General features: G+C 45.7%; 1 protein-coding gene across 5 annotated transcripts; it reads right to left on the bottom strand.

Annotated features, from left to right (window-relative positions):
• Positions 1-876: 876 nt before the first annotated feature.
• BMF (Bcl2 modifying factor) lies at positions 877-23,521 on the bottom strand. 5 transcript variants are annotated; one of them, XM_038179928.2, is made up of 5 exons: positions 23,357-23,518; positions 22,695-22,854; positions 21,448-21,768; positions 20,341-20,504; positions 877-7,109 (listed from the first exon to the last, which is right to left on the bottom strand). In XM_038179928.2, the coding sequence occupies exons 3-5, from the start codon at positions 21,761-21,763 to the stop codon at positions 7,008-7,010; spliced, it is 582 nt and encodes a 193-aa protein (XP_038035856.1). In that variant the 5' UTR covers positions 21,764-21,768; positions 22,695-22,854; positions 23,357-23,518; the 3' UTR covers positions 877-7,007. The 5 variants fall into 5 exon arrangements, with proteins under 5 accessions (XP_038035856.1, XP_071894991.1, XP_071894990.1 ...); XM_072038890.1 differs by having other exon boundaries at positions 21,448-21,672; XM_072038889.1 differs by having other exon boundaries at positions 22,784-22,854.

Below are 23,521 nucleotides of genomic sequence, written 5' to 3'. Positions count from 1 at the left end.
CAACAGAGGCAACTTAACATTGATTAGGATTGTTAACTCAGTTTCCTAAAGCCTCCCAATGAACACTGTACAAAAAAAAGATCACATTGGTGGAGGCATGTGGTTGAAGGAATTGGATCAATGATATTATAAATAATTTGCAATACATACCTCTCATTTCCACTCTGCCCAGTTTAACTGTCATTACTTAATGGACATACTTTTTACCTTTCCCTATAGAATGCAGTAAAACTTCAGGAGAGGCCTGATGATTACCAAAACATGTATCTTGCTGTGTATCTTGGATGGCCAAGGCATTCACAGTTTTGTATTTGGAGGAGTCATCGCGAGCCCTCTGAAAGCTGCAGCTACCTTTGTCCACTGCCTTTACATCAGAAGCAAGAACTGTACCTCCCTGGTAAGACTACCAAGCAATGTGTGTCTTTATCCTCAAGGCCTGAGGTGTCTCTGAATGTACCTGCCCAGGCAGAAGGTAAGCAGCCATCAATCGAAGGTTACACTTTACAGATTTGGAGAATGCATCCTATGCATGTTCTCAAGAGAAAGAAATTCTCAGGCTTCTGATTTGAAGCGGCAGTGCAGCTCCAAGTTGACTGCTCAGCTTCAACTAGCAGCAGTTCTCTATCTAAGCACGGGAATATCCCTCCTTGAAAAAGTATTTAATGACTTGAATTCTGCCCAAGGACAACTGTCCAGTTTGGAAACAAAAACGTGTCTTTGCTGCAGGGCGTGGTTTTAGGATACACATGAAAGGATCAACCAGATATTTTCAAAGTTGAACAACCAAAACTTTATCACCAATTTGGGTAACCCAAGAACTGGCCAGCTGTGGGAATGCCCTCCCATCCCTTAAAAATAAAACAAAGAACACAGAGAAAGAATTTAACAATTTTATTAAAAACTGTACCAGTTATTAGAAAAAAAAAATCCAAGTATTAAAGTATTAAAAAGCACCAAAGAAAGAAAGCACAAAGCAAATATACTGCACAGATACAAAAAAAAAAAAAAAAAAAGGAGCACTGCCCAGTCACCATTGGTACAGGCAGGAGTCCTGGAGGCACACAACCAGGATAAACAAAATGCTACATTCTCACTGGGTCTCAGTCCATGGCAAAGAAGGTGTGTGCACTTCAGGACTAATCCAGACAGAAATCTCACAGGAGAGCATCAGATTTACTTCTGCAGCAGGACAGTATAATATTCTGGTGAACATTAGAAACCATGGGGAAACCCTCCACTGAGGGTAATGGAAAGTATTAAATACACTGCAAATTCTAGCTCGTTTTACCCTTTTGGTTTTCCAGATGAAGGACTCTGAAGTTTTAAAAAAGAAAAACAAAATGTATCCCATAAAAGTACAAAAGTCATGCAGGAGGAGAAGGGAGAAAATGCGAATCCACATTTCACAGTATTCTCATCAGTGAATTTTACCTAGAAACATGGGAGACTGTACTTCATACCATTGAAGAGAATGGAAGAAGAGATACATGATTAGTTTTACCAAAAACAATACAAAACAACATTCTAGACACCCAAACTCAAATTTAGTGGCAGGTTTTTAAATATACCCAGTGGAAACAGACATTCAAATCCCCTGGGCTGTTTTGAAATTTCCTGATTAGAAGCCTAGCTTCTGACTTTTATTGAAGAAGATACTGACAGCGTTGTCTTTACGTCACACCAGTCTCTCCCCCCTTTGCCATTAAAATTGCCTTTTATAATAGTCTGATAAAAAACGGAGCTGAGGAATCTGTGACGATGCTCTCCTGGAGCTGTGTCTACAAATTAGGGAGACTCCTTTAGATTTAAGAATAACTTTATACATGCAAAATTTTCATAATAGATTTTAAAAACAGTTTAAGAATCTACCCTTCCCACCCCTCCATTCCCCAAAGGCAGCTAAGAGTCTGAAGACAGAACTGAAACATGGCTTTAAAAAACAGCCCACAGACATTAGGTTTCGCTTCCCAGAAACCAACTTCCAGCATGGGATTCACAGGAAGAGACCCTCCTTTCTGTGGCTAGGGGGAAGGTGAGGCACATGGAAGAAAGAAGGGGTAGGGGATGTCAGACTGCATTCAATTTAAGGACACACACATGCACACGCACGCGCACACACACAGACACACACACACACAATTACATTCCAGTGCATTTGATGTGTTTGGTCTTTTCTGCTTTTCCTGGTGGAGAAGAACTGAGCTGTGTAACACCTGCGTGAACACATGCAAACCAAAGAAACAGAGACCACTGAAGTCTATAGGAACTGTAAAAGATTGTTCTGTGATCTTTTATCAATTCCTTGAGGTATTTCTTCTTGCTAAAACAATCAAAGGCAACAGGTAGGCATTTTTGTAAATGATCGCAAATGCCAGTTTGAAAGACAGACTCTTTTCAATGACATAATTAAAACCTTTGTTGTCAAATTATGCTAATACTCTATAGTGCTTGGTCCATGTGCAGAGCTCCCATGAATATGGATGAGCAATCCATGGTCCTTTTACTTATAATCCTGAAGTAAATATAGCTGGTAAAATAAGGCAAGACCTCCACATTTCTGCATTCTTGTTTGGCTTCTAGCACATATGTTATGTGCTGTCTGCATTTTTCCCTTTAAAAATACCCTCAATAGCACATCATCCAGCCTGTCACAGTCTCACCATTCCCACAGCTTCAGCAGAGATATTGGTCAGGACCAGTAGCAGAAGGATGGAATTAATTTTACAGAGTTGAGGGGGTCACAATGCAACAACTGCCTCAAGTCATTTTCCTTTTCCTTAAAAAAGAAACTCCCAGGCCTACTAATGGGCAGAATCTGCAGTTTCCCAGAAGAGTGCCAAGCCCCAAGCTGAATGAAGTTCAGTCTTGGGTACAGCTCCAGTGACTGCTATGGAGCAACTGCTATGGAGGACTGTAGTAACCTCACGTGCACACATCTCATATAACTTTAATCCAGATTTGGGGGGACAAAGCAAACAGCCAGTAGAAAGAAAGAAGTTTCTGCAATCACCCTTTCTATATCAAGAAGGACTGGGTTCCTCTCCTCTAGTACCTTGTTGATACCTGTCTCCCAAGCAAAGGCTGATAGGGATGTTTCTTTCAGGACTCTTCTCCGGAAAGTTTAGCCAACAATCATCTAATACCAACCAGCTATTTATACTGAGATATGTTATGCAGGAGTTCAGCACTACCAGAGATTATCAGCACGTTGGGAGTAGTCTGCAGCCCCACATACAAATCTAATGGCAACCCCTTCTATGCAAATTCATTGCCTCTTCTGCCTCTGTTGTATCCTACTTATGGCAGTTTGCAGCTATCCCTGGGCAATCACTTTGTGATTAGTGGCTCAGCTTTCAAGAATTGCAGGAAACAAAAGTTAAACTAACTATTCCCTATTAGCACCAGGCCTACCAGATCCCAGGATGGCCAGGGTTACAAGATACTCAAAAGGGTAGGAAGCTGGGAAGGGATGCTAAGACTTTCCATCCGTCTCTCAAGGAGAAAGAGCTGAGGTCTGAAGCTGTTCTGGAGATGTGTGAAAGGCAAGCAAGACACTTCAACACTGCTTTAAAAATCAGCAGCAGCTCAAGCTTTTTCTTAAGAACTGCTTGTTAAAATTAGGAATCTGTTTTAGAAGGAAGATCCGACTGTTCTCTCTGAATTGTTAGACTGTGGTTTTACAACAGAGAGAAACAGTATCCCAGTCCTTTTGCCAAGACAACCTACTATCATAAAATTCTAGCGTACTCCTTCTCCAACAGGACTTAGTCCACATTCCTTGGAAGTGGCTCCCCAAACAATCGGCCTATGTCTGTGCTCACACTATAAGAGGCTCTCTGAGGGGAAGATCTCAGTGCACGCTGAATGGTGCTCACTAACATGGAATGGGTGACAAACAAAAGGGTGATCACATGAGGGATGTGCATCTGTGTATTTGTTGATAAACATGTGAAATCTCCCCACCCTCCAGAGAAGACAGAATCATCTGACCAGGCCAGAAGGAAAAACGAAATAACAAATACCCACTATTTCCTCAAGTAGGTGAGACTATAAGCATGAAGCAGCTCCTTTTCCTCAAGTAAATAGCCAGCCTGCCCCTCAAAATCTACATAAAGCAAAATAAGACTTTTGGGTTGACAGAGCATATTTCCTTTCTCCAAGATATGCAGATATGGAATATAATTAAAATATATTATCAGTGGTTGCAAATCTCTGGCAACAGTAACCACCATGCATATTGCAGGAAGTCGGCCTTTGTCTAGGATTAGCCCTATGTCTCCAATGAAGTATTGTTGTTCAAGGAGGTTTTAACTTAAAACCCTGGCATGACCAGTTTTGATAAGTTTGTTGTTACACTGGGAAATATGGACTGGCAAAGATGTGTCTTTCCCTGAGCCAAATGATTCTATTCAGGCAGTCGGCCTGACTGCGGAACAGTTCCAGGTATTTGTTTCTCCACCTCGAGAATGGTCTTATCCTAGATAAGCTGGTAGGGTTGCAACACCAGAAAGTGCCAACACCAGATCTATCTTTCCAGCTTACGTATCCAGAGCAGACACTGGCATTATTGGCCTGTTTGGTAGTCAAGTCAAGGCAGAAGGGAAGGAGAAAGCTCATGATGGTTTTTAGTTGTCAAGATGCACTTGCTGAGTCTTTCCTAGTTTGCAGGGCTGTTAGGATGAAGCTTTGATCTACTGGTCTGTGACTGTGCCTGATAAAGAGGCCCTGGCATCCAGTGAGAAAATGCAAGCATCATGTCCTAGAGCATGCTGGCAGGCAGCACTGCCGTGTTGCTACCTGAGCCTCAGCGCTTCCACTCCAGCCTCCTTAAGACCTTCCATTTTCAGAGTCCTCTCCTTAGCATCCAGCTTCCCAGGGGGCCCCAATTCAGTCTGTGCTTGCACTACTCCTCAGGCTTTCCCCCATTAATGTCCTCGTTCTCCAGTGACCAGCGTTTACTCCAAGCAGACTGTGCAAGGCAAGGCATGGAAAGCCTTATCTCTGCAAAACGTGGGTCAAGAGCGGCTTCCATGCTGCCGCAGCATAGTTGGCAAAAGGTATCACTTGTATCCCTCTGGGTAACTCTGTAGTGCACATGCTTAAAGAAACAATACAAAAACAAAAACAACCCCTCTCCCCCCAAGAACCTCCCGCCCTCCTAAAACCCTCCCCCTAAAATATTACTTGAGATTCATTTGTATGAATTATTAATCATCCTGGACAAACATATTACTCTAGCACTAGCTAGAAAAATAACATAAGAGGAGAAAAAAGCTTTTCTCACACAAACTCTCATTACGTTAAAAGAGAGTGATTGGGAATATATAAAAGTGAAAAAGGCTTTGGGACCTCTCTCATGGAGCTAAAGCACATTTTGCCACAGCAAAGCAGGATGCAAATCAAGAAAATGGGGCTGGGAAAGAGGGAGAAAGTCCAAATTTAACTGTGTTCAGCAAATTGTTACCAGACACGACAGTGCAATGATGAGATTATACAAAATACCAGAGAAAGCATGAATTAGAGAAGGATATGCAGAGAGGGGTGGAGAAGAAAGTGTATGTGCAAGTAAACTACTCTTCCCGTACAGTAATGCTTATTTTTCAGAGTGGACCAAGAGCAGAGGAATTTCTCAGTATCTGAAATTAACATTTGTAACAGGGCTGAAGAACAATTCTCTGGACAGATCTTCCTCAAACTAGTTTTATAATTTCAGATCTACAACAAGTTGCAGTGGAAATATGGAAATGGTCTGAAAAAAATAAAGTCTGTATTGGTTTTCTGTTAATATTTTACCGTAGTTACCACTGGGCTTGTGAATTAATGATACTTAAGGCTACACAGAAGTAGCGTTAGATCTTTACGGTCACTTCCTTTTGGTAGGGAAATTTCCCTGCACTGGTCCAACAATGTCAGTCATACGGACAAACTTCTGAGTGCATACAAACCAGGAACTGCAAGGAGATCTCCCTTGAAGTAATATTATTGCTGCTAGTCAGTATATGCTTACAGCAGCCTTCAAACATTACTTAGTGGAGTAATGGATAGACTGTACAGTGTATGTGTCAAACTAGCTGCTAATTCATTTCCCTGCCAAATCCTGAAGCAATTTTACCAGATGCCTGGGACCTAAGCCTTCCTGACCAACCACATTATGGTAAGAGGAAAGAAAAGAACAAAACAAACACCCATCATAACACTAATAAAAGCATATACATTAGCACTGTAGAAGAATGATGCGTGTGTCATATTCCACGGTTTTCAGTTTCTTGCTGGCTTATGGGCATTGTGAAAACTCAACTGGAAGTACACAGTGGTGGAAATTAATAGCCAGCATTAACTTCAGAAAGGCTTTTAAGAATGTTGTACTGAAACAGTTTGGTCTATCAGTGGCCACGACAAAGAACGACTTCATGTGAGAGAGCTGGAACTGCTGCCCAATGGAAAGATTTAAGAGATTAGATTTCATTGTGATTTTCTCTCACATAAGATACAAAGAAATAAACCCACTCAGAAAACAAGTAAGCTGCTGGATATAAGCTACTTGAATGCTTCATTGCTAAAAAGAACTTTCTTCGTGGAGGAATCAAGCACCTCTGCTCGTGAAAACACCCACAGTATGTTTAGAGTCATCAATTCCGACATCACCTTTAACTAGCAGCCAAAATGACACTCCTGCACTCTATCACTGACTAACGAACAGGGCAGAGGAAGCTGTTAGCCTAATACCTGCCTCTCCTGCACAGAGGTTACCGGTGCGGGGACCCAGCAGCAAGCTTTACCAAACACACCCACATTCTGGCTTTCCTTCGACAGTGTTGGACAAGAGCTCCCTGCCTCGCAGGGCAGGGAGCAGCAAAGAGGAGTCCATAAAACCCCAAACTTGAAGACGAGTAGAAGAATTTCAGAGTCCTCACATCCGGCCGGCGGTGTGCATGTCTCTCCCCCGAACCAGTGTTTGTTCAGTGCTCCCTGCAGACTGGATGTGGCCTGAAACAGGTGGGTGAAGCTCACCTCTGCCCAGTGTGGTTCCTGTTCGCCTCCACGTTTAAGGCCAAGTTGTGTAGAAAGAGAAAAAGCTGCCACCACACTTGATTTCTGTTCTGCTGATGCTGTAGAGAAGAACAGTTGAAACAAAGTTATTTATATTTCTAAAATTGCAACATACCACTTCTCTTTTCCAATAACAACTCAGTTACACTTTTCAAGAGCAGACACTTTAATCCCATCAGCATAACAAGGGGGTGCAGCAAGGGATGAGGGGAGAGAGGGAAATGATAAGTTCTCCAGAAATAATTGTAGCTCTAACATTACAAAAAGAAAAGAGCAGACCCTTTATGCATTGTGCACAAGAGGATTAAACTTTTTTTTTGCTTGTAGGATTTTGCAGAGTTTAGCCAAGTGCTGTTTTTAATCAGATTGGCTTCTGAGCCTTTCAAAAGCCCCAGCTGCATGAACAAACAACCTTTTTTTTTTTTTTTTTTTTTTTTAAAAAAAAGCCCCCCTTCACCCCAAAAGTAAAAAAAAAGAAAAAAATATAACTGGTGATCCATCTGTAAGTGATTTGACACCGTGAAGGTCAAAGGGTTAATCTTCAATTTAAACCACACTGCTGAGACAGCAAAACTCTGATTTCATCTAGTACAAGAAAACACATTCGTGCACACACACACTCCCCCGCCCTCCCCCCACCACATTTTCCTTCCCAGCATCTCCAAGATAATACTGCCCTTTTTATAGCCACTTTTGACAGTAAGCCATAAATAATCAGCCTTGGAGCCCTTTCCTACTGACTGGAGCCAATTAAACCTTAAGCAAGAACATACTTGAAAACACACAAAAAACCCAAACCAAGAGGTTATTTCAGGTCCCATTGTCAGGGAAGAAACATGGGAGTTGAGTTTCAGGGGGACACCAGGCTCCATAATGCAGCTTTGGGGCAGGGACACTGTTCCTTCTTTTGTTGTGTGTAATCGCCCTGCAAAAGTGGCTCCTATTATCCCCCCACCTTCCCGCACTTTAATGGCATCTCACACAAACAGGTGGGTTTCTCTTTACATTGCCCAGCCTGGGATACTATTTCACCTCAATAACCACCCCTCTATTAGAAGTCGGGCTTTGTTTTCTCCTCCAGAATTCCATATTTGCTAAGCAGGACCGATCATTTCTGGAAACCAAAACAAACCAGCCCCAGCCCCAGTCCCCCCACCCCCGTCCCCAGCAGACAAGGAAACAGAAGACTGGCTTCCAACAACTCTGCCTCAGTACACAGGAGTTCACGAGAGCACTGAAGCACATTATATGAACAAGATGTTTCAACTTAGAGTAGCCCAACAGGGCAGAACAACACGGTTGCAAGGCTTTCTTTATGTAATCACAAATAAGAGAGAGTTGCAACTGGAGTTAACATACTGGAGACGTGTCAATAGGCGGTTCTTCAAAGCCCTCCCCAGTATTGGTTATGTCCATATCTCAGCATGGGCAGATCCGTGCCCACAAATCAGACAGGCTTCAGATAACCTGTGCTCACCTTGCATCTTAGCAGTGGTTCTTTCTGCTTACCCTCAAGACCGAATGGTTGTCTCCTGGATTTAGAAGAGCTCACATAGCTCTAATCACACATTTCGACACCCGCCTGTTTGGAGCATAGCCCACAGATGGGAACTCTAGAGCCTGGTATCACTTATTTCAAAGCAACCGGCCCCAATTGTCCAGACATGGCTGGGTTTAGATGAAAACAAGTCTTTCATAAACTGTCCTCTTGGGCTGGGTTACCAACGCCCGAGTTGTTCTCAAAAAGCAAGATGCTTGTTGTTTTGCCGCTCACCTCTCAGTTTGACCAGGCTTGTCCTCCCTTGTCAAACTCAGAGATTTTTCTCACCCTCTTCCACACTTCCAAGCCTGCTCAAACATGCATGTGGAACCACAATGTTCTGATGACATCTAGATACCATGTTTTTACCAAGCTATTGTGGCTTAAGCTGAATAATCCTTAAAGGGAGATCTTTGGTGTAGCATGTCAATGAAGCAGCCTGCAAGCACAGTAACTTCTGCTGCAGTTTCCACAAACAGCAAACTATGCTAGGAGAGCAGGATGGACAAACATACTAGAGGTGCTCTGAAGGCAATACTGTCACTGTAGCAGATAATTTCATTCCATTGGCAGCCAAAAGGGTAAAGAAGGGTCTTATAGGGAGCTAATATAGGAAACGTAAAAGGAAGTTTAAAAATTGGTATCTAAATCCTGAACTTGAAATATATCTCAGCTAATCTGGCATGTACAATTTCAACTACCTTGTCAGAAGGACAACTATGTGCACGAATCCCTGTATTTAACGTCCCACTTCACGCAGGAGGCTGCTTTGGGCTTCTCACACACCTTAAGAGATTTCTAAATACCCTCTCTACTCCTTAAGTTCTAAGTGTCACAATGTCACCTTAGAAGCAATGATTCTTTGTTCTTCGCTGCAATAGGTTTAAAAAAAAAAAAAAAAGAAGAAAAAGGTTGTGTTCAGGGAAAAACAGTGGAAGGAGAGAGCGCTCATCCTCCTTTTTATTATTTATTTATGTAAGAGGAAAAGGACTTTGAAAGAGCATTGGATTTTGGTTTTGTTTGGTAAATATGACTTAGATATTTACCTTCAGAAGGGCTATAGACTTGCAAGAGAACCAGTGGAATGTGGTATCACAAGCAGTAATTCTGAAATTATTATTATTATTATTATTTTTTAATATTCATACTCTACCATGTTAATTTCACTGCCTATTTAAGCTACTTTTTGGGTACAGCATTTTCTTCTTTCTCCAGTTAAAAATGCTTCCTACTATTTACCTGAGACAGTCAATGAGATTTCCATGCAAGGAAGAGCTGAGTACGAATTATTTCAGCCTTGTTTTCCCTTCCTTATAAAAGCTGAAGATCTCAAATCACTTTGTGAAGGACATTCATACCATTAATTCTGTTTTGAAGTTAAAAAATGGAGCACTAGGCAACCTATTGCCTACAGCCTCTAAGCAGGCCGAGGGCAGCTTTCTAGGTTTTATTCTTAGACTGCAGGGCTTCTATTTTCCTGGGTCCATATTTAGCCGGCATTTCCTTCCATGGGGTTGCAGTTCACACACACTTTCACTGGCTTGCAGACTGCAGTAGCCTGCTCGCACTGTCCTCTCCTTGCACTGGTACTGGAAAGTAAACCAGAGCAGGAAGGTGATTATGATTAAGACCAGCGGTAACCTGGCAAAAAAGCTACCTCTGCTATTGATCAGCTCATCCCCAATCCATCTGATCCACATCACCATGTAGTCAAACTGATGCTTGTGCCAGCACAAGAGAAAGGCAGCCTGAGAAAAGAGGAGCAAGCTGGACTGCTTCCATCAGTGGCAAGCCTAGCTACCACGGCTTACAAAACTACGGCTTCACTGCTGGGCTGAGCTGCTTTCTGCGGCACCAGTTCAGTGTGGGACAGGAGCCGCAGATATTCTTTGCAATAGAGATAGAGAAACCAATTTATAGAAAGATCTGTCTGAGCCTAAAAAAGTACTTTTTGCAAGTTTCAATAGCTTTTCCCTAGATATGCCTCTGCCAAGACCAAAATACTCAAATATCTCAGGACTGTTTTCTTTTTTTTGAGGGGGGGTGTTGGGATTTTTTTTTATTTGTTATTTTTGTTTTTGGTGTTTGTGGTATAGTTCAGCTGCCAGGAAGGACAGAAAGCCCAGGAGAATGACTCCATGAATTCTACATCTGATTTTTTTCAGATGTGGTATGTTTCAAGTCAACTCTTACAGACTCAAGGCTATTGTGGCACAGGTTTATGTTTTTCCTAAGCTTTGCTATGCTGATTGCACCCTCACCAAAGCATTTCAATCCTCAGACTCACTACTGCAGTAACGTATCAGGGATGAACACTTTGCTACCTCCTTGTAGTAGTAACACAAGGAACATTTCAAACCTCCTTTTCCAAGATGGAAAGAAACCCCTTTTGCCCTCTGTACTAGTTGAGACTGAAGAAGACTAGAGTTGTGAATACAGTAAGTCAACACAAAGTTGGAAACACATAAAAACATTTCCTATCACAGCTGCGGCTTTTTAAAAGGGATATCCTTAAGAGACTGTCTGTCTGAGATGTTAACATGAATGCTTCAGTGAGTCACAAGGAAAGGAAAGGGCATTTTACAGGAAAAGTGTACTATGCAGAGAAGTAACAGTACATTAGCAAAGCCTACTCCATGAACTGTGCTGGTAAAAGCCAGAAAACTGGTAAACAAACACATAAAAATTGCAAGAACCTTACTGGAAACAAACAAACAAAAAAAAGAGACAGAACTGACCTGACATTAGTGCCTTCCCCATAATTATTACTCCTAATACATGTTTAACACTGTCAGTATACAAATACACATCTGTCAAACACCACCCCAGATATCAAAAGCTTTTTGCTCCTTTCAAGCCCTTGAACATAGTGCTTAAGGGAAGAATAGCGTGGCTAATACACCTGAAAGAAAGTTCTGTCCCTCTGCCAGCTCCTTGAGTCCTTAGGCATAAAGATTTAATAAATGAATAGGATTCACATTTCCCTCTGACGGAGGTCCCATTATATCTTTGAAAAATAAAGAATACGTTCATCATATACACCTATTTTATGTGGGTATGGCACATTTCTATCACACATACTGAAGCATGCACCTGTCTGCCCTCTTCAGCATATGGGCAATTTTTTACCTCACTTCATGATTTACAGATCATTAAGGGTCAAAGTCTGATCCTGTCCTAACTGGAAGGTTTAAAATATGGACATAAATGGCAATATTATAGCAAAAGAAGAATACTGGCGTATGCGCACATAAAAACACCGTTCTTCCTTTAATGACTAATACAAGCATTAGCAGTAAGTTGTTGGGGTTTTATTTATTCACTGAAAACAAAAATACTCGCACACCGGGAGCAGTTGCTGACTCATCGCTGAAGGCTGTTTTGGCTGCCAGGTGGCTGGAGGCGCATTGTGCTACCACAAAATATGCTGCAGCTCGGAAAGACTAGAAAGTCACAGTCCCCAAGGCAACAGAGGTTACAGGAGGTGTCCCCAGTTGGAGAGAGAAACGCAGGCCCGTGGAAGTCAAATCCAGATCTTTCCAGCTGTGATTCCAAATGACTGAAGAATAATGCATGCTTAAAAAGTGAAAAAAGGAAACGGAGACAGCAACAGAGAACAGATGAAAGAGAAGCTTGGCAGCACAGGGGAGCACAAGGCCCTTCCCGCCTTGCAGAGCCCGTGGCTTGGCTGCAGTGGGCGATGTTTGTGGTGGAGGGAGACTTCTCCCAGATACGGCTCCCTTGGCCACAGCCCCAGCTGGGCTTTGCGAGGCGAGGTATAACAACACGTGAGGAGAAGGATGCGCAGGAGTGTGTGCAGGGAAACCTGGAGGGAAGGGACCTGGTGCAGGGCAGAGACCCACCCAGGCAGGATGCAGCAGACCTCAGATGGGCCCTGGGCACAGCGGGGCAGGTGAGCCCTTCCCGGGCTGTCTCGCAGCTCAAAAACAAGCAGGCAGCCGCTCGCTCACGCCTTCCTCCTGTGCCGAGGCTGCAGGAAGTGGAAGCAGACAGGCGCCATGGCAACAGGCAGCTGACTGCGAGCTGGGAAGGGCAGCCACCGGCCAGCGCTTTCCCAGGCCCGCTGCACCGGCCGGGGGCACAGCGAGTTATTTTCCACCACAGGGGTGGGAAGGGGGAGGTAAATAAGGGTCCTGCACTTCCACAGGCTGCACCTGGGACTGCCTCACCGCAGGACAGTGCCCAGGGAGGACTTGATCCTCACCATTGCAGAGGTGAGGGCACAGCAGAGACGCCCAGGCCATCCCTCCACTTCCGCAAGGGCTGCAGAGAGCAGCGCAGCACCCAGCCAGGCAGCAAAGGCAGATTTATTTACTTAGTGTTTACCCCAACTCCAAGGCACCAGCCGGCACGGGGGTGATCCCCCTAGTGACTACAGCGTACCTCGGGGTTTCGGTCAAAGTAAAACTTGGGAAGTTTTGCAGGACAACACCCCGGCGGGGCGAGCGCGCCGGGGGAGCCGCGGGCAGGCAGGTGCAGCGCCGGAGCCTGCGGGCACAGCCGCCTCTCGTCAGCAGCTCGGATGACTCACAGGCTAAATTTAGCGAGCGATATAAACACGGCAGCCGCAGCGCAAACACTGCCCGGCAGATCCCTTCTCACGCACGGCGCCCTCAGCCCACGTCTCCTCGCTTGCCGAGGTCAGCGCGGCCTCCGGGGGCTCAGAGGGCCCCACCGAGGGCGGCTGCAGCTCCCCAGCACCAGCCGGGGGTAAGGGGTTACATCAGAAGGCCTCATTAGGGTTAAAGGAGTTGCCTCACCACTTTATTTTTAGATTGCTATTCTTTCGGCTGCGGTGCGGTCCTCAGAAAGATTACTTTGCCATTGGCGAGGGTAGCTACCAAGGGAAAAAAAAAAAAACAAAAAAAAAAAACACACACACAAAACAACAAAACAGAGACTATAAAAGGCTAGCAGGACATTCCCCTTCAATGGCTTGAAACAAAGGAGGACTCTGCAGTTGGGCCGTTGCTTCCCTGCCTTTCCACCATAAAACTTAATTGAGTAAAATACAAACATACACACTCCTACCATAAATAATCAGTCCCAGCATCTCATCATCCCCCTAAGAGATGGCAGTATCTTAATAAGATCAACCAATCTGAGCGTGGACTGGAGGCAGAACTACTGGGTTCCAGTCAGTGATCACTGCATGATCTCAGACAAGTTATAACCTGCGTTTCCTACTCTCCCACACTAAAAAATAAGTGGGATATTACCACAATTATTTCTTAATTGAAAAATAATTTCTCAACTGTCTGACTGCTCTGAGTAGAGAGCACATCACCGCTGCTGTGGTTCACGTGGTACTGTGAGAACTGAAGAAATGTAGCACAGCCTGCAAAGAACACTGGGATTTTACAGGAGAACAAGAAGTACTGTATGTTATTTAAAGCACACCATGAGACTGCAGGTGATGTCAGAAATACTGTAAAATAGTTCACTATATATCACTCGTACTGCCCCAAAGGATTATTCCATATCCTTTAGTAGCAGCAGTCATGATGTTTTGAGATTGTAGCCCCACTGCCTGAAAACACACCCTGTGAAGGATTCACAGCAGTCTGTTACAGAGTCCTCATTTCTCTCCTGTCACCAGGCTCCCTTATCCTCTGCCCACTTCCTCTACCAGAGTTAGGCAGGAAGTTTTGCTTTTTAACATTATCCACTTTTTCAAGCAGGAACAAAAACCATAATATATTTAAATCTTTTGTCAGATGAAAGCACAGAGAAAAAGAATAGATTATGCTGATGCAAAAGTTCTGTTTTTTATTAAACTAATGCATAATGGTTGTATGCAACTACCACATCAGGAGTTCATACAGCCCAGCCTCCAACAGCAGCCTTTTGTGGCTGCCTGAGGAAAAGCAGAGGGCAACTATACGCAATAGCTCCCCCTAATACTCTTTCAGCATCTAACTATTTTGAGCTTACGACTTCCTGAGTCAGATCTGGTTTCTGTTTACCTAGTGACCCTTTCTATGGCCATAAACTTGCGCTAGTTCCCCCTGAACCCAGGTAAAGAACTGTGATGCACAATGTCTCTTGAAAAAGAGCTCCAGAGCTATTTATTGCATGGAAAAAAACCAACATCTTAATTACTTTGTGCTGGCTCCTACTAGCTTGATTTGATTTTGCCTTTGTACTGGGATAAGCAAGGTTATCCATTCCTTCACATCAGTTTTGATTTCTGTTTAATATTGCTGCCATATCCCCCTTGCTTTCTGTCTCTCTTAGCCTTATCAGTCCTAAGCCATTTTTTCTTTACACATCTGGAAATTTCATCATCCTTCTTGCCTTTCTCTGAACCTTCTACAGTTCTGCTGTATCATTTTTAGAGACAGAAAGGAAACCAAAAGCGTATGCAACATTCAAAATATAGGAGAAACATGGATTTATGTTCTTGCTCTTCATTTCCTTTCTTAACACACCAAAGAATTTTATTTCATGTCAGAACTGAAAGGGTCAAGCAAGTTTCTTTTAACCTAATGTCAAGTAATCAGGTCCACTGGCAGCAGGATTTGGGAAACATCAGAACAGGTGCAAGGCAAGGGCCAACAGGTTGCAGTGTCACTTATAGACATGAGGGAAGGTGCACTTCTGAGCCCACCACTTCCTTCACTGTCATTTGTCAAAATGGAAAAAAAATCTAACAAAATTAAGAAAATATCTGTCCCCACTTTCCCTTATCTAGATTCTGATTCCACTGACTGCATGAACTCCTCTTCCCCACTACAGCATACTCGATTCCTCAAGCCTAGTATCCCAGTTGTACAGCTTTGCCTCTCAGACTTCACAGCCTCATACTCAGCCTCTCCCCGCCCTCTAAACTGGGCTCACCCATATAGGGAATTCTCAGCCTGGTTCTTTCCCATGCCACGCTCCTGCATCCTGAGCCAGAAGCTCAAGTTCTGCACCAATTGGCGTCCCACAGTCAGCAGAGCTGAACAGAAGATCCCCTGCTTTGCACAGCAGCCACAGGGACCAGCCAGAAACAGAGATCTTGAGATGCACTAACCTACTCTGGAAACACATGAATGAAAGCACTTACCCCAAGCCTCAAAGAGACTGCAGGTACAAGTAAGGAGTTGCTGGTGCTACAGGCTCAGCTGCAGGACAGTTTAGGAATCTCTGCATTACATTATTATAAGTTGTTTTTTTTTTTTCCGTTTAGTGTAAAGTCGTCATAACAGACAGTTTCTTGTAAACAATTTCAGTTAAAAAATGAAAAAAGTAACCGTTAAAAATTCCCTGAATGTCCTCAGTAGACAATGGAGAAAGCCTGGTAGAGTTTGGGATGAGCATTGCACATGTAATGCCATGCGCCCATCATCCTGCACTGACAAGTTTCTGACAGGACACTCAGGCTCCCTGTTGCATAAGCAGAAGTGTCTCAGAGGATGCCTCAATAATTCTCATGAGACACAGAGGGGGAAAAATATGCAAAACATAACAAGTTTCACTTTCAAAGGAAAATAACATTTCCTCCCGGACATTTTCAGTGTCATTAACTTGAGGCAATTGGGTATATGTCTGGTAGCTTGTCCATAACTGGTGGTTATAGGCATCCAGACTCCACAGGCTGCTTGGGCCCACGGCACAGTGACAGCAAGAGTTATTTGCTGAACCAAGTGGGGAATATTCAGAAACAAAGTTTTCTATAGCGAGATTCATGGAGGCTATTTGAGCATGGTCAGCATATCTAAATCAACTGCAGGATTCCTGATGTGTTGGAAAGGGGCTTTGTTGTTGTTTGTAATGCACTTATTTACTCAAGAAAGCTCAGCTCTGATTCAGCATCTGGTTCTCATTGAGGCTCAGCTTTTTTTAAACCAAGCTTTCCAGATGGGTTGACTGAAGCACAAGGAGGTCAAGAGACTTGTCTGAGGTCATACAGCAAGTCAGTGGCTCTGCTTGGACTGGAGCCCAGAACTGTTCAAGGCTACCACTCCTTGGCTCTTAAAGAGACAATTTTATCCCCTGTGAAGTGATCTTATCACCATGAAGAAGAAACGTGAAAAAACAGTCCCCTCAAAGCTGCAGCCTGCTTCAAAAGAGTTATTCTATTTGGAAGAAGCTGTAGTGTTCCAATGCCTTGATGGACCAGGTCAAACCAGAGGGGTGTGATACTGATGTACGGTGTCACCCACCTCACGCTTATATAACCCACATGCTCCTGTAGGGTGGCTCTGCACTGCTGCTGCTGCCTCTAGCTTTCTACTCGCATTCCTTCCAGCAGTGCATCAGATCACAAAATTCACTGTCAGTTGAAGCTGAAACCTCTCCTCAAGGCACGAGAGGTTAAGTGCAGTGAGGACCTGAGGAAGAGCCCAAGCACTTGCTGCCATGGCCTGGACAAGGCAGCCCAGGCAGCACATCTCTGCTTACTGAGCAGCAGGCACACAGAGCCCAGCTTTCCTCTCCACAGCGCTGAGTGTACCCTTCGAGCTCAGTCACAGGCTGGGTTAGAGTGAGCAATTCAGACAGAAGGCATGCAGATCCCATGGCAGAGGCACGCTTGCTCCGAAGCAAGAAAGATGGGACAGGTACTGAGGTCTCCCTCAGAAAGCATGATTTGGCTGTGTTTGTTTTCCAAGGGCAGAGTGAGAAACGCACAATGGAGGAAGCATTGCCAGGGGCTACACAGCCTCAGACAGGTAAAAGGTACTGAAGAACTTCAGAATACATAGGTGGTCTCACGCATCATCCAAAGAGCTCTTCGGAAACTAAATCAACTGCTGCTACTTTAGGAACACTGAGCTTTGCTCAATCCTATCCTAATAAATTAGGATCTTAAAAAGATTAAAGTCACAGAGTGCTAGGAACATTGTGTTATTGCTCTAGCACTGTTCTAAGGATGAAAAGCCAGGTTTTAAACTACCCTATTCTGTTGAATATATTAATAGGAAATAAAACCCTGAAAATGGTGCACATGCCAGAAGCAAGCATAGGTGCAGCCAATTTTCTTATTCTTACAAGATGCATACCCCAAAATCTTTCGTATAGCCAAGAACCACAAAACGAATACCACATAGCTCAGGGAGCCCAGGGAAGAGATAACAGTGACTCCCCAGGGTTCCCAGTGTGGGATGGGGTTAGGCAGTGCGTGTTGCCGAGTCCAATGACAATTCAATGACGTCAACCTCAGCAGCTATTGCCCATTCAGCTCCCTCTCGCAGCCAGGGATGTACAATAACCAGCAGCCTTTGTGTCAACACAGCCTTTCTGCTGCAGTAGCAAAATGAGAGCCATACCTGAACTGCTGGAGTGGCTCACAGAACTCGAGAGCCACGTGAGGACAACTCTTCAGCTGGCCAGATGATTTACTCCAACACCAGAAGTCTCTCCTAACTCCTGCTGAAGGAGCATGTACTCCTTCTTTTCACAGGTTCTCAGATAAGATGTTTTGTAGTCTCCAAGAAGGGGCACAGCTTGTTGAAAAACAGACTCGCTCTCTCTCAGGACTTCGCAAGACCACACTGGTGTGACTAACTTTGTGGTTTTCTAAATCTGATTCAAGACACCACTCTGGAAAGTTGGTTTTGACCAAATGGTTGAGATGGGCTGGAATGGGGCATCCAAATCTGGGATTAGTTTCACAGCAAGCTAAATGACAGCCCAGTTTTCCACGTCTCAGATTGCCACTTCCAAACCACAACACATTGTAAACCAGTTCATGCGTCTCCAGAGAGAGACTTGCTTGCTTCTTCAGCAATCGGCTGGGAAGAGTCACTGCACACAGGACAGGGGGGCTTCTGCACGAGAGATCCATGCCAAAAGCCAAAGGAAAACCTCCACACAGGGTAGGGAGGGAAGGGACTGGGCATAACAACAAAACACTCTGTGGGGAAAAGTGCCTTGGACACTAATATGTGCCTGGGTACTTAGTTTTCCTGGCAGACAAGAAAGAATCCCTTAACAGCTCCAAATGCCAAGGCCTATCCCAGGGTCAGGCTGTGGAGAACCACTGGCTGAACTACTCCATCCTTGGTTAAGGTTCTGTAGTTTTGTTTTGTTTTCAAATTTAAATGGCTGAACAGCTCCCCCTCCTTTACTACTTGTTGCTCTTCCAGTCCAAACAAAGACAGCAGAGCTCCTCCTCTGCTGGCTGCACGATTGGGTAGTGCAGGCGGATGCTTTTGTTTACTAACTCTCCCACATGCTTGGCTGACGGCAATTCGGCTGGCCGGGCAGTCCTGGCTGCAGTCCTGAGCGTGGTACTGGGAGCCCCTGCTGCACACGCAGCCGGCAGCTCACCCGCGGCTGCAAAAGCCAGACCAAGGGCAGTTTCAGAGGGTTTTGGGTGGGCATTCTCGGATGCCTTCCCAAGGCACAGCCATCAGATAGGTACACTCCCCGAGATGAACAGGGTCAGGTTACAACCAGTTTCACCACTTCGCTGCAGGGCTCCTCCACGCCAGAGATGGCTAAACCTTCCCTTAGCTGAGAGACCCTGGCTGTAGACAGCGGGCCCTTCAGCTACTGTTAGTGAAAAGGTGGCACTGGGGAAAACCCCATTCAATCTAGTAACATACAGTGAAAAGCTTGTGGTGGTTCATTTTCTGTAGTTTGCAAAATGACATTCATAGCCCTATCTACATTTCAACAGGTTAATCTTCCTCTTACAGCTTCTTTAATAGTCATGCTGTTTGAATCTGAAGAACCCCGTTTCCCTCATGTCTTTCATGTCACAAAGAGAACCAAAACTTTGCCCAGCCACAGGCCACATTCTCTGACCAGAACAAAGATCCTTACTTACCTTTGAGAAGAATTGCATCAGATCCCCACAGTTACAGGGCACTGACTCACTTGGAGTCACACTCTGAAGTCAGCAAGAACGTTAGCTTCTTCATATGCAAGTGGGTACACACTCCACAACACCTTGTTGGACTTGCACACAAGTAGAAAAGTGCTGCCTACTGCTAAAGTTCGGTCACCTGTGACAAACTCTATGGCTGGGATTTTCATTTCTTCACTATTCAACAGAGGAAGGAGGGCAAGGAAGAATCTGGGTTTTTAAGGATGCTGGTGTTATTTTGTTTCTTTGAAAAGCAGTGTTTCTTCTTTTTGTTTGTTTTGTTTTTATAGAAAACAAAAACAAGATTCTGGAGTGTGGTTTTCAGACTCGATGGCATCTTACAGCTGTCTTTTGTTGTGAGGAAGTTAGTCACAAGTCTGAGGCACTAGCTAGGACTGTCTCACAGAGGAGCTGCTAGCAAGTCTAGCACAATCTAAATACACTCTGCAACACGTGAGACAACTATCCCTAAACAACAAGGAGTGTCAAAACAGACTCTGGGCTTGTTGTCATCTCCAAGATGAGGAACTGATATAAGCCACAGCCAGCCAGCTGTGCCACAGAAGAGACAATGCTGGTGGTGAGGAGGGTAGAGGAAAACAGTAAAAGCTGTAATAAAAAGCAAGGGGGAGACAGCTGGAGAAAGTACCAGTGACCCTGCTGCTGCTGAACCAGAAGAGCTGGAATAGCAACAGCAACCTTCCCAAGCAGCAAATCCAATCCCACACACGCTCTTCTCTCCACTTGCCAACCTTTACAAAGAGCCACCAAACCAGCATAAGCAAAACACACAGGGATACCACAGCTTTCATCACTGCTGGCAGTCTGCTGCCTCAGGCAGCAGCCTGCTTGGCTGATGCCTGGAGCCAGGCTTCAGGAGCACCACTCCTGGATAAGTAAGCCCCCACCTTCCCCTTTGGAAACACCCTACCCTCTGTATGTGGAGCCGGTGGAACTGGTCTGCAATGCACTGCAACTTCCGTGCAATCTGCACCTCAGCACGCGCCTCCTGCTGACCTTCCTGAGGCTCCTCTTGGAGGTGTGGATCCAATGCAAAGCCAACTGGAGGGACATGTAAACGGTAACCAGCATTCCCTACAAGACAGAGATCAGAAGAATTGCTCTCCCAGCACAAGGAATAGCTCTTCTATTCAGTACGCTTCATGCACACTGAAAGAACTGCACATAATCCTGAGTTTCTGACTCTTTTTAAAGTTCAGTTTCCGAAGCCCTAACAATGACCACGTACTGTAAGCATGCAGTAAAACATTTGCTCAGCTTTTAAGTAGACATATCCATTAAGCATAACATTGTGTTGCTTCCCCTAATCAAATGACTGATAGGATCTTTTACACTTGTTTTATTTTGTTTGTTAACAGTTCAACCAAGTGCTGAGGTGCTGGTTTTGTTTTTTCTACACTTTTTCCAACATTTCTGCCTCAAGTTGTCACCCATTAAAGGTTGCTGCATCTTTTCCGTCAGACTTCTCTGGCATTTAGTGGGACCAATATGAAATAAGGCTGGATCAGATATGCAAAGCTGAGTAATGTCCTATCAGTTACTTATAAAATACTGCATGGACATGCTACATATTTAGCGACTTGAACTCCAGGAAAGAACCTAAAAGCTGTCCCACTAAGTGGGGATTTTTGCATTTCCATCTCTCCACTGAAAACTTCAAGGAGTCTTCCCATGTGGATGAGACAGCACAAAAGGTTAAAAAAAAAAGTAGGCAAACAGTAGGATATGAAGGGCGGTGAACACTTATGTCTAGCAGTACAATAAATGTGACAGAAGTGAAAAAGAAAAAAAAAGGGGAGTATCAAGTACAGCAGAAGCACTGAGCAAGCGCCTAGATCCTGCAGTGACAAGCAAGGGTAAGAAGATACAAGTCATCTCTCCTCAGGGAGTATGAGAGAAGCAAAATAATTTAAGTCCTTCAATTAAATGCCCTAATGAAAGAAACTTCGCCTGATTGGGGAAGTGCTGAAGGGACAGTTTCCTTGCTGAAAAGCTGGTGACGTTGGAGTGCTCTTACCATAGAAGAGTCTCCGGGGCTCTTCAGTGACTCCACAAGGCAACATAACATCCTGACTGGAAGAGGACGGGCTGAGTGTTTGAGTTGCCTTGTCCTGCTGCTCAGGATGCCTGACACCGGGACCACAGCAGTGTGTGAGGGGAAATAGTTGAAACCTCCCCAGAAGGCAGCTGTAGGACTGGTTCTGTGTGAAAATGCCTGTTGCAGTCATCTCACCAGGCTGACCTGCAAGTCCAAAGTCATCAGAGTGAAACACGTCATCGTCCAGCCCATCCAGGCTAGAATAGTCCTCTTCCAGGTAGCTGGGGCGATCCATTGCTCCTGCAATAAAGGGACATTTGAGGAAACAGCTAAGACAAGAATCACATCCAGGAGACAATGCCTTCTGCTCCAACAGTAAGGCAGAGGTCCTTCTTTTGTGCCCGTCTGCCCCCCTCCCTCCCAGTGCAGCCCATCTGCATGGGCAGGAGAGGCGAGTGACTCAGTGGTGAAAATCAGGGCTTTGTGGAAAGTCCTCGAGTGCCTGGCCAGAGAGAGCCAAACTTCACACGTCCAAGACTCCACCCACGACTCCAATCCCACAACTGGTCACAAGGAGGGAGCCAACCCCTAGCCTCAACACATCAAAACTGAAGAGACACAGTTGTAAAAAGCAACCCCAATCCCTCAAATTATCCTGTGCCAGTCAACTTCTCTGGGGTTTGCTCTGCTTTGGCCTGCTGCATTTGAACTTTATGGTATGCCCCATTCACTTTTTCCCCGACTGTTGATGAAGTAAAGCTCATAATCACAAGGCTGCAAGGCCAGGCTTTTAAGAAATCCCAGTGGTTGCAAAACTCACAAGAGCTGGCAAAGCTGTGTCTGTGAAGCTCTCTCTCCATAACTTCTCCCTGAACGGGCCAACTTTCCCTTTGACTTCCCATCTCTTCCCTCAGCTCAATGCAAGGCATCTCCCAAACCTGGCAACGCAGCCGCTCCGTTACCTGTCTCGCCCTGAAGTCTATGCGCACTGTCAGTGCACTGGCTCATCCTACTGCTAAAGGAACAGACACTTGCCAGCATCAGGGTTTAAGGCAGGATCTCTGTAATTGCCACAGCAACAGCTCCTGAGCCCTGCTGCAGCACAAAACTGGACAAAGACAGTAGAAGAAAAATCACCACAGAAACAAACCCTATAGCACTCCTTCAGAGCCAACAGTCATTAGAAGCAGGTTTACCAAAAAAGCCACGAGTCCCTTGACTGTTACCTGTGCATCTAACCCCATTGGAAGACAGTCTCCTAAGAGATCCATCTCCAGGATTTCCACCCCGTTCCAAACCAGGCCGTGAAATTCACCTCTTCCCGTCTCTTCCTTTGCTCTGGTTTGCGAGGAAGCATTTAACAGACTAGCGAGAGGAATTTCAGGCCTGAAGGAGACAGCAACAACAGCTTCGTGAGGACGTGCTCGGCGCCCCCACCTCCCCCAGGAGCCCACACCGGTACCTGCGGGAGGGGAGAGAGGGGGGCCCGGCCGCCTGTCACCCGCCTGCCCACAGCCCCCGCAGCCCGGCTCTGCCCCCGGCCTTTTGCTTCCTCCTGCGGGGCGCCCGGCAGAGGCTCGGCTCAGCCCAGCCCGGCGCGGCCCCCCCGGGCTCCCCCTGCAGCCCCGCAGCGCTGACAGGCGGCGGCGGGCGTGCAGCGGGGCGGGCTCGGCGCACACGTGCGTGCCAGCGCCCCAAACAAAGCTGAAGCTGAAGCTGAAGCCGGCCGCCAGCTGCGCCGCGCTCCTCGCCGAGCCGCTGCCCCCCGGCACCGGCACCGGCAGCCGCGGAGAGCCCGAGCCCGAGCCCGAGCCGCCGCCCCGGGGCACGCTCCCCGACCGCCGGTAGCGGGGCCGCATCCCGGCGCTCTGCCGCCGCGGGCACTCACCGCGGAGCGGGACCGGCCGAGCCGAGCTGCCGCGGAGCAGAGCGGAGCCGAACCGCACCGGGCTGAGCTGAGCGTCCCCCGGGGCCGCCCCGGGAGCGGGAGCCGCCGCCACCGCCGCCGCCTGCCCGCCCCGGAGTGCGGCCGCCGGGCGGGCCGCGAACAGCT

This window comes from Anas platyrhynchos, chromosome 5 (assembly GCF_047663525.1).
Source record: "Anas platyrhynchos isolate ZD024472 breed Pekin duck chromosome 5, IASCAAS_PekinDuck_T2T, whole genome shotgun sequence".
Taxonomy (NCBI): Eukaryota; Metazoa; Chordata; class Aves; order Anseriformes; family Anatidae; genus Anas; species Anas platyrhynchos.
The sequence above is the reverse complement of the archived record's forward strand: the minus strand, read 5'-3'. Positions and strand labels throughout refer to the sequence as shown.

Excerpts from the sequence above, each read along its gene's own strand:
- BMF (XM_038179928.2), bottom strand. The coding sequence starts at position 21,763 with ATGGATCGCCCCAGCTACCTGGAAGAGGACTATTCTAGCCTGGATGGG. Across the intron at positions 20,505-21,447 it reads GCCCCGGAGACTCTTCTATG|GGAATGCTGGTTACCGTTTA; the intron begins GTAAGAGCACTC and ends TCTGTCTTGTAG. Across the intron at positions 7,110-20,340 it reads ACCGGCTCCACATACAGAGG|CATCAGCAGAACAGAAATCA; the intron begins GTAGGGTGTTTC and ends TCTTCTCTACAG.